Source organism: Chiloscyllium plagiosum, chromosome 2 (genome assembly GCF_004010195.1).
Source record: "Chiloscyllium plagiosum isolate BGI_BamShark_2017 chromosome 2, ASM401019v2, whole genome shotgun sequence".
Classification (NCBI taxonomy): domain Eukaryota; kingdom Metazoa; phylum Chordata; class Chondrichthyes; order Orectolobiformes; family Hemiscylliidae; genus Chiloscyllium; species Chiloscyllium plagiosum.
Window position 1 is genome coordinate 10,346,378 of NC_057711.1, and position 9,225 is coordinate 10,355,602.

At 42.8% G+C, this 9,225-nt stretch overlaps 1 protein-coding gene across 8 annotated transcripts in view; it reads right to left on the reverse strand.

Moving 5' to 3' along the window:
• Positions 1 to 9,225, reverse strand: part of htt (huntingtin) — a 241,245-nt gene that overhangs the window by 167,142 nt on the left and 64,878 nt on the right. For 6 of the 8 annotated variants that reach the window (XR_006313622.1, XM_043703713.1, XM_043703736.1 and 3 more), the window contains exons 11-12: positions 2,573 to 2,653; positions 795 to 1,306 (exon numbers count right to left, since the gene is read on the reverse strand). Coding sequence is in view for 7 of the 8 variants with exons in the window: in XM_043703713.1 (XP_043559648.1) it covers positions 795 to 1,306; positions 2,573 to 2,653 (593 nt within the window). In the remaining variant the exon portion in view is untranslated. The remainder of the gene's footprint in view (positions 1 to 794; positions 1,307 to 2,572; positions 2,654 to 9,225) is intronic. The other 2 variants (XM_043703763.1, XM_043703754.1) reach the window with 1 other exon arrangement.

Sequence of the window (9,225 nt, forward strand, 5' to 3'; positions counted from 1 at the left end):
AGACTCCATTAAAAATCTTCTTAGCATGCCTTCTCAACAATGAAAAACGTTTGCACCCTGAAAGCCCCCAATAAAAAAAAAAATCAAAGACGGTCACTGCAACTTCCAGGAAAATCCAACTTAACTTCTCAAAGCATTCAGGCCAGCATGCAGCAGTGGTGATGTGGGCCAGCACCAGCAAACCATGCACACTAAGCTCCGGAATTCAATCAAGATGCTGTATGGAAGGGTCACGTTGTGGCCAGTCGTTTATTCAAGGGGTCCAGCAAAAATAACGGCATAGTGATGGAAGTCAGTGGCACAAGGAGAAAGGAGGTTAGGAGACTTGGCAGTGCAATACAATGGTAAAAGTCACCACTGAAAGTCGACTGGAGGGGGGCACAAATTGAGACTGTCAGCACAGGAGGAGAGTCACCACTCAGATGCGAGGAGGGATAGGAAAGAGCAAAACTGTGAAGTGAAACGGAGGTAATAAGACACCACAGAGGAAATAGGTGGTGAGGAGGGGGGGGGGGGGGAAGAGTTACGAGAACAGGATAGGGGAGGTGGGAGGGAAGACACTGAGATCAGAGGTGGAAGGTGAGAGACTGAATGGGAAAGTGACATGAAAAATAATAGTAAGAGGAAAAAAAAAAGTGGAAGAATCACTTTAGGCCACATGTGCAACTTGCGACCAGCATCAGACGATGTTCAGAAGCCAGAAGCCCTCACAGCCATAGGTGGGTCAGAGCAGCAACTTTGGAAAGGAGTTTTTTTTTAAAACAAAAGTATTTCAATGGGTACAAGCTGCTGACCTTGTCACTGCTACTAGCTGAGGAACTGGTGGAGAAAGTGGTAGTATCCAAGTCTGAGCCCTCCATGGGGGAGCTGTGAGAGATGTCAGGACCCTCAGTGGAGGACTGGGAGCCCCCCTCAGCCCGCTGCACACTTACAAGCTCAGAACTGTCGGATGGGGTCACGGCTGAATCTGGGCCCTCGGTGGTCTGCGAGCTCTCACTGAGTGGAGATATGGCCTGATTGGTCCTATCGTTCTGGTCTACGTTAGTGTCTGACTGAATGGTGCTGATCTGGCTGGAACTTTGGCTCAGTGCCTCGTCAACCTCCCCTTCAACTGCGAGACCTATCAAGTCTGATGTCGCTGAACTATTGAGATCGACAGACTCAGCAGTCTGCAATGTATGCTGAGATCGAGGCTGTTGAGTAATGATATCATGTCCAGCAGTATCTGGAATTGGGCTTGTTGACTCCAGGTTAGAAACCCCTGAAGGCGATGGAACCTCAACAGCTCCTTCACTGTTCATTGAACCTAAAAAAGAGTAAACACACATTAGCAAGTTCACATATCTATTGAATACTTTTTAAAAAATAAATACCTGACCATAATACATCACCAAATGAGATCATTCTCACTCAATTATCAAATGCAATGAACAAATGTGGTACATTATCCAATAAAAGGATGAGAACACTAGTTCTTGTGCTCAAGCCTTTGGAGTGCCATTATGAGCCTACATACATGCAGTTGTCCCACAGAACAACAAACTCTGATCCTGAATTTCCATGGGATTGTACTATCTCAGGATGTAATTTTCAGGGGAAAATGGATCCTATGACTGCCACTGCAGTTACTCCAGCAATTCCACTGATCTCTAATCTCATAGCTGTTGAGATCAAAACCCAAGAGAAAATTCAGGATCTTCAGCCATATTACGAAAGAGCATTTGTCAGCCATGAAGCTGTCAGGTTAAGCACTGATGTAGCGTTAAAGACCAGTTGTGGGGTGGAAGCAAGTTTAATGAAAGTCTTTTTCTAACAGCGCCACATGGGTTTAAGACTTTGGTCAGGCAGATCTGCTATCCCTGTGGGGAGTCAATCCAGACTCAGATAAGGTTCCTATGCTCTCAGGGAGCAGCAGGGCCGGGTGCAGACTAAGAACAGTTTCTGCAAAGGTGGGAGGAGGGTTTAAATCCTGGGTAGTGAAGGGAGAGGTCAGTGGGGAAGTGGTTGTGCAATGAGGGATTGGATCCTGTGGCTTGTTGGGTCAGGGTTTGGTTCTGGTAGGTGCGTTGTTGGATAGAATGAGGTAAGCATGTGGTCAGTTAGACAATTACTCAGGAATTAGACTATGTATTTAAGAGTCAAACTTTTCCCAAGTAACTACCCACTTAAATTCATCAGCACCTTTCAAAATCACTGATGCAAGTGAAGACTTTCAGTGGGTTACAGATGTCAATTAATTGCCCAGCAGAATGTTCAACTTCCAGGGAAGTTTCTTTGGAGTCTGCTACAATGGCGATTCTGCAAGGTCCCTATGTGCAAATCCCATCGACACTGGAGTAATAAATGGCCATTGGAAAATCCAGGCTTACAGTTCCTAGGTGGTTTTTCAGGAAGAGGGCCTGTATTTGCCTTTGGAGCAAAATAAAAGGAAATCACCTTTACGTATTATTTGCCCTGGTCAGATTTTCACAATGAAGTAGAAAACTGGGAGAGAGCTATGAGCATCAGCAGAGGAAATGGCAGGTCGGCCAGGCATGGCAAAATGAGGTCTGAACACACTGCCGATACATACCTGGAAAAGTAGCAATGCTGACCTCTGATCGGGTCTCCGGATCATCTTCAAGTCCATCCTCTTCTCCGGAAACCATTTTACCTATTAACACACAATGGGTGAAAATAAAGCTTCAAGTGTAAACAAAAAAATTTTTATGTAAACTGCCAAACATATTTAGATGTTCAAAAAGTTATCAAAAACAAATTTGAAACAAATCATCCAAACTGGTAAGCCTACAGAAATCTTCAAATTCCTAATGCATCCACACGCTTAGTACTGCCACTACTTGCTGGTGGTAAAGGGAATGAATGTTGAAGAATGTTTAATGAGGTGCCAATGAAGCACACTGCTTTGTACTGGACAGTGCTGAACTTCTAGAATATTGCTGGAAATTGGACAATATTCCATCACATGCCTGACTTGTAGACACACATGATGAGATAAGCGGTAAATACAGAGGAACCTCGATTATCCGAATGTCAATTATCCGAATTTCAGATTATCCGAAGATGATCTCAAGGTCCCAATAGAAACACTACATCAAAGAGATGTTATCAACACTGATCAAACCTTGCGTTTACAAGTGATTAAAAGTGAATTTAGCTTACTAAAATGCTACCAAAGAACAGTCCTGGACATCAATGGGAACCCAGGCATCATCTCCAAATGGCTTATCTCCTGCCCTTCTCTCTCTCACCCCCCATATTTTCCCTAGAGGTCAAGACAGGGTGTACCCTAAACTTCCCTTCCCCAGATAATCTCTCCAACATGGTCAAAAAAGTGTGTGTGGGGCTGCATGCGAGTGTGCTATTTTGTGACACTCTCTCCACCAAAGGCAGCAGTAGTCTTGCTGATTGTATCCAGTCCGGCTTGCTGTCTTCATTCTGGCAGCAGGACAGGGATGGGGACACGTGGGGGGCGCGGGGGCAGGGCAGGGCATTGCACAGTGTGCTACTGCCTAGTCTCCTGAACGGGGAGTGGACATAGCAGGTGCTCACTTTGTCAATTCCATTGAAGTGGAGCAGTGAAGGGGAGAGGCTATAGCAATGTTGCAGGCCCCTGACACACAAGTGTGTTTCTGCTCAGAAACAAACCCTGAGAGAGGGAGGGAGCAAAGCAAGCAGAGGGAAGAAAAAGGAAACTTCAGAAAATTGAGTCCCAGAGGAGAGACATTGAATCAGTTATCTGAATAATCAATAATCCAAACGAAGTACTGCCTGCCCATCTCGTTCGGATAATCGAAGTTCCTCTGTATACATAAATCCTTGAAGGTGACAGGGTAAGTGTAGAACACTGTTAAAAAGGGCATTAAAACAAGGCTCAAGTATAAAAGGAGGTACTGAGTTTAGAAAGGAATTCTAAACCTTTACAAATCAATGGTGTGATTCCAGCTGGGACAGTGTGCCCAGTTCTCTCACTTCAGGAAAGCGGTCAAGGCCTCAGCCAAAATGCAGATGATATTTCTGAGAATAATAACAGTTACAAGGAGACTGAAAGGATGGGACAAAAACAAAAATGCTGAAAAACTCTCCAATTCTGACAGCATCTTTGGAAAGAGAACAGAGTTAATGCTTTCAGTTCACTATGACTCCTCACCCTCATTGAAAGATTGAAGGACTGGAACATCCCAACATTATAGTTCCTTCTGTACCCCAAAGGTGGAATGGGGCACCAAGATAAATAACTAGTGAATTTGTTCATGGTGGTGCTAGCTGGGAGGTGAATGTTAGCTAGAAGAATTTCATTGGGCGAAGGAGACTTCTGAAGAAAATACATCTGACAATGCAGTGTCCTAGAACACCAAATTCAGCGTTGATTATCCAACAAATCCAACAAACCCTAAAGTGAAAGATCAATGGTCAAACCCCTTCCTTTTGGTGAGAATGTTGCCATGAAACCAAGATATTTACTTATATTTAATACTTATTTAATTACTTTAACTAAAGTAAATATGTATAACCTTCAATCATGCCATTACATGGTACTTTACAACATGAAAATAAGAATTTTGAACCAACAGTTCCATGCCACTATCTGCTTCACGCAATCCTGGTTCCACCCTCGTTCATCTAATCTTACCAAGATCATAAGACAAAGGACAGAAATTAGGCAATTCGGCCCATCGAGTCTGCTGAGCCATGGCTGATCAGCTTCTCAACCTCATTCTCCCTCTAAACTTTGGGCCCATTAACAATCAAGAACTTATCAATCTTGGTCTTAAATATATTCAAATGACCTGGACTCCACAGCCTTCTGGGGCGATGAATCCCAAAAGATTCACCACTCTCTGGCCGAAGAAGTTTCTCCTCATCTTTGTTCTAAAGGGTTTTCCCTTTACTCCAAGGCTGTGCCCTCAGGTCTTAGTCGCTCCTGCAAATGGAAACATCTTCCCAGTGTCCGGTCAATCCAGGCCTTTCAGTATTCTGAGTTTTAATTAGATCCACAGCATCCTCCTAAATTCCATCGAGAACAAAGACAGAGTCCTCAAACGTTTCTCATATGTTAAGCCTTTCACTCCTGAAATCATTCTTGTGAACATCCTCTGGAACAGATCCTGAAGTACAGGGCCCAAAATTGCTCACAATATTTTAAATGTAGTCTGACCACAGCCTTATAAAGCCTCAGAAGTACATTTCTGTTTTTATATTCAAGTCCTATCAAAATAAATGCCAACAATTCATTTGCCTTTCTAACCACTCACAACTTGCAAGTTTACTTCGAGAGAATCATGGACTAGGACTCCCAAGTCTTCAGATTTCTGAATTTTCTACCCATTTAGAAAATAGTCTACACCTGTATCTTCCTACCAAAATGCACTACCATACACTTTCCCACATTGTATTTCATCTGATATTTCTTTGCCCACTCTCCTAACCTGTCTAAATGCTTCTGCAGCATCCCCACCTCCTCAATATTACCTGTCCCTCCACCTACATTTGCATCACCTGCAAACTTAGTCAGAATGCCCTCGGCTCCTTTAACTAGATCATTAGTGTATAACTTGAAAAGTTGTGGTCCCAACACGGACACTTGTGTAACACCACTAGTTTACAGCTGCCATCCTGCAAAGGACCCTTTTATCCCCACCCTCTGCTTTCTGTCTTGCAGCCAGCCAATCTTCTATTCATGCTAGTAATTTGCTTCTAACACCATGGGCTCTTATCTTATTCAGCAGACTCTTGCTCGACAGTTTGTCAAAAGCCTTTTGGAAGTCCAAGCTGATAACATCCATCGGCTCTCCTTTGTCTAACCTGGTCATTACCTCCTCAAAGAATTCTAACAGATTTGGCAGGCATGACTGCCCCTTGATGAAACCATGCACTTCCAAGTATTCAAAAATCTCATCCTTCACAATGGACTCCAAAATCTTACTAACAATATCAGGCAAATTGGCCTATAATTCTGCAGCTTTTGTCTCACTCCTTTCTTAAAGGGTGGGAGACCTTACCGATTTTCCACTCCTCTGGGACCCTCCCTAAATCCAGTGATTTGTGAAAGATCATTAACTTCTCCACTATCTCTTCAAAACTCTAGGGTGTAGTCCATTAAATCCAGGTAATTTATTTACTTTCAGGCTTTTCAGTTTTTCTAGCATCTTCCCCTTGGTGATGGTCACCATACTCACCTCTGCTCTCCCTCCGACTCTACTGAATTTTTAGGATGTTACACGTCTTCCACTGTGAAGACTGTGCAAAGTATTGTTCAGTTGTTCCACCATTTCTTTGTTCCCCATTACTTCTCCTCCAGCTTTATTTTTCAGCAGCACAATGTCCACTTTTGCCCTTTAGATATCTAAAGAATCTCTTCCAATCTTCTTTTATAATACTGGCTAGCTCTCCTCACATTTCATCTTCTTCCTCCTTTCTTTTATCATTGCCCTTTGTTGGTCATTGTAGGCTTCCCAATCGCCTAGCTTCCCACTACCCTTCGCCATGTTATATGTTTTCTCTTTTACTTTTATGCAATCCCTGACTTCCCTGGTCAACCATGATTGCCTCGTCCTCCCTTTAGTATGCTTCTTTTTCCTGGCGATGAAGCTCTACTGCGTCTCCTGAATTACTCTCAAACTCCTGCCATTGCTGTTCCACTGTCTTTCCTGCTAGGCTCCTCTGTCAATTCCAGCCAGCTCCTCTGTCATGCCTCTGGAGTTATCTTTATTCAACTGTAATACAGTTACATTGGATGCCAGCTTCCCCCTCTCAAATTGCATCATTCTACCATAACTTTTTCTTTCTATTCCTTTCATCACTGTGTTTACCTATCTTCCACTTAAATGCATCAATGTTACCTACCTCAATTATTTCCTGCCATTTTCAGACCTGCATTCTCATCTAGTTCCTTCTCCGGAATTACTTGTTCAATTTAATAGTGACTATTGCTACAGTCCAGAGTGGAAGCATCTTTGCATCCATCTAACTAAAACATTTCATAATCTTAAAGACATCAGACTTGGAAACAGGTTGGGGATCTTGTCAGTGCTTGCCTGCGAAGCATTTTTCCAATCTCTTTGAAATCCAGAGACTGACGGAGGCAAATTCTGGGCATGATGCTAAAATATCCGAAATTATTTTGAAAGATATTCAATACTGAACTATTCATCTTGTCCCATTCACCCACAGCTAATTTCAAGGTTGCAAAAAGTCAAAATAATGTAAAAGAGAAATGTACAAGTAAAAATCAATATGGCAGCATGCCTCCTGACAGCAGTTTCTTCATTAGTGCATGCAGATGTTTATTAGAGCATCATCATTTAATACATTTTAGAGAAATGTATCAGAAAGCTGCACCAAAAGATTTGGGAATCTTAATGCATGAATCACAACAGGTTAGCATCCAAGTTCAGCAGAAAATAGAAAAGGTAAATGGAATGCTGGTCTTTAAAGATCAGGAGTCTTGCTAAAACCAGACAAGACACTGGTCAGACAATAGCTAGAATAACGTGAACAGTCCTTCAACACCAGGTTATGGTCCAACAGGTTTAATTGGAAGCACACTAGCTTTCGGAGCGACGCTCCTTCATCAAGTGACAATTACCTGATGAAGGAGCGTCGCTCCGAAAGCTAGTGTGCTTCCAATTAAACCTGTTGGCCTAGAACCTGGTGTTGTGTGATTTTTAACTTTGTACACCCCAGTCCAACACCGGCATCTCCAAATCGTGAACAGTCCTGGTCCCCTTATCTAAGGAGAGAAAGGCAAGATTCACTAAGGTGATCTCTGGTATGCAAGCATTTCTCATGAGAACAGATTGAGCAGGTGGGTTCGTACTAATTGATTTCTGCTTACTCTTAGATTAGATTACTTACAGTGTGGAAACAGGCCCTTCGGCCCAACAAGTCCACACCGACCCTCCGAAGCGCAACCCACCCATACCCCTAACCTAACACTACGGGCAATTTAGCATGGCCAATTCACCTGACCTGCACATCTTTGGACTGTGGGAGGAAACCTGACCACCCGGAGGAAACCCATGCCGACACGGGGAGAACTCCACACAGTCAGTCGCCTGAGACAGGAATTGAACCCAGTGCTGTGAGGCAGCAGTGCCACCCACTATGTTTAGGAGAACGACAGATGACCTTATTGAAACACAAGATTCTTAAGGAGATTTGGCAGGGTAGATGCAAAGAGGTTATTTCCTTTGTGGGAGAGTCTCAGACCAGAGGGCATCATCTCAATGTTAGGACAAAGATGATGAAAAATTTCTTCAGAGGGCAGTGAATCTGCTGAACTCTTTACCACAAAGGGTCGTTCGACCTGGGCTATGAAATACATTCAAGGGAGAGTTCAACAGATTTTTTTAACCAGTAAGGGAATCAAAGGTTATGGGGAAAAGGCAGGAAAGTGAGGTTGAGGGATTTCAGATCACCATGATTTCACTAAATTGCAGAATGGACCCAATGAATTGCCTACTTAATGTTCCGAGGGTCTATGGTCTATCTAATTGGATTGGTAATGCAGTTATTCATGAAAAACACAAAACTAATAGCCATGTCCTAAAATGTGCAGTATTCTCCACATGGTATACCATGGCCCAGCAGACAATTCCTCATAGTGCAATCTAAACTAGGATATGCCTTCAAGAAGTAGAAAGGAAAAAGGAAATGGTGGAGTGGTTAGCAGGAAGTGAAATTTATATTGAGATTATCACTTCTTCAAAACTTCAACACACAGTTTAAAGTGCATTCACGGAAAATAAGTTTTCTTTCTACACCTGACATTGAACAATTTGATCCAGGAGACATGCAGTGCTTGGCAAATTGGCACCGACTGCTTGTCAGTGAAAGATGCAGCAGTGATCCTTATGTAATCAACAGCCATGAACAAAAAGATTTCTACAACCCAAATCCTAAACATCTTTAGTTTGGAGTCAGCCATTTTCAACACCAGTCAATTAAGCTCCATAATCAAAGTTATAGTTACTGGGTGGTATCTGCTATCACTGCAAACATAGTGCTAACAGAGTGACAATTTCACCTTCCTCCAAAGTTAAAAATCACACAACACCAGGTTATAGTCCAACAGGTTTAATTGGAAGCACACTAGCTTTCGGAGCGACGCTCCTTCATCAGGTGATTGTGGAGGGCTCGGTCGTAACACAGAATTTATAGCAAAAATTTACAGTGTGATGTAACTGAAATTATACATTGAAGAATTGATTGTCTGTTAAGCCT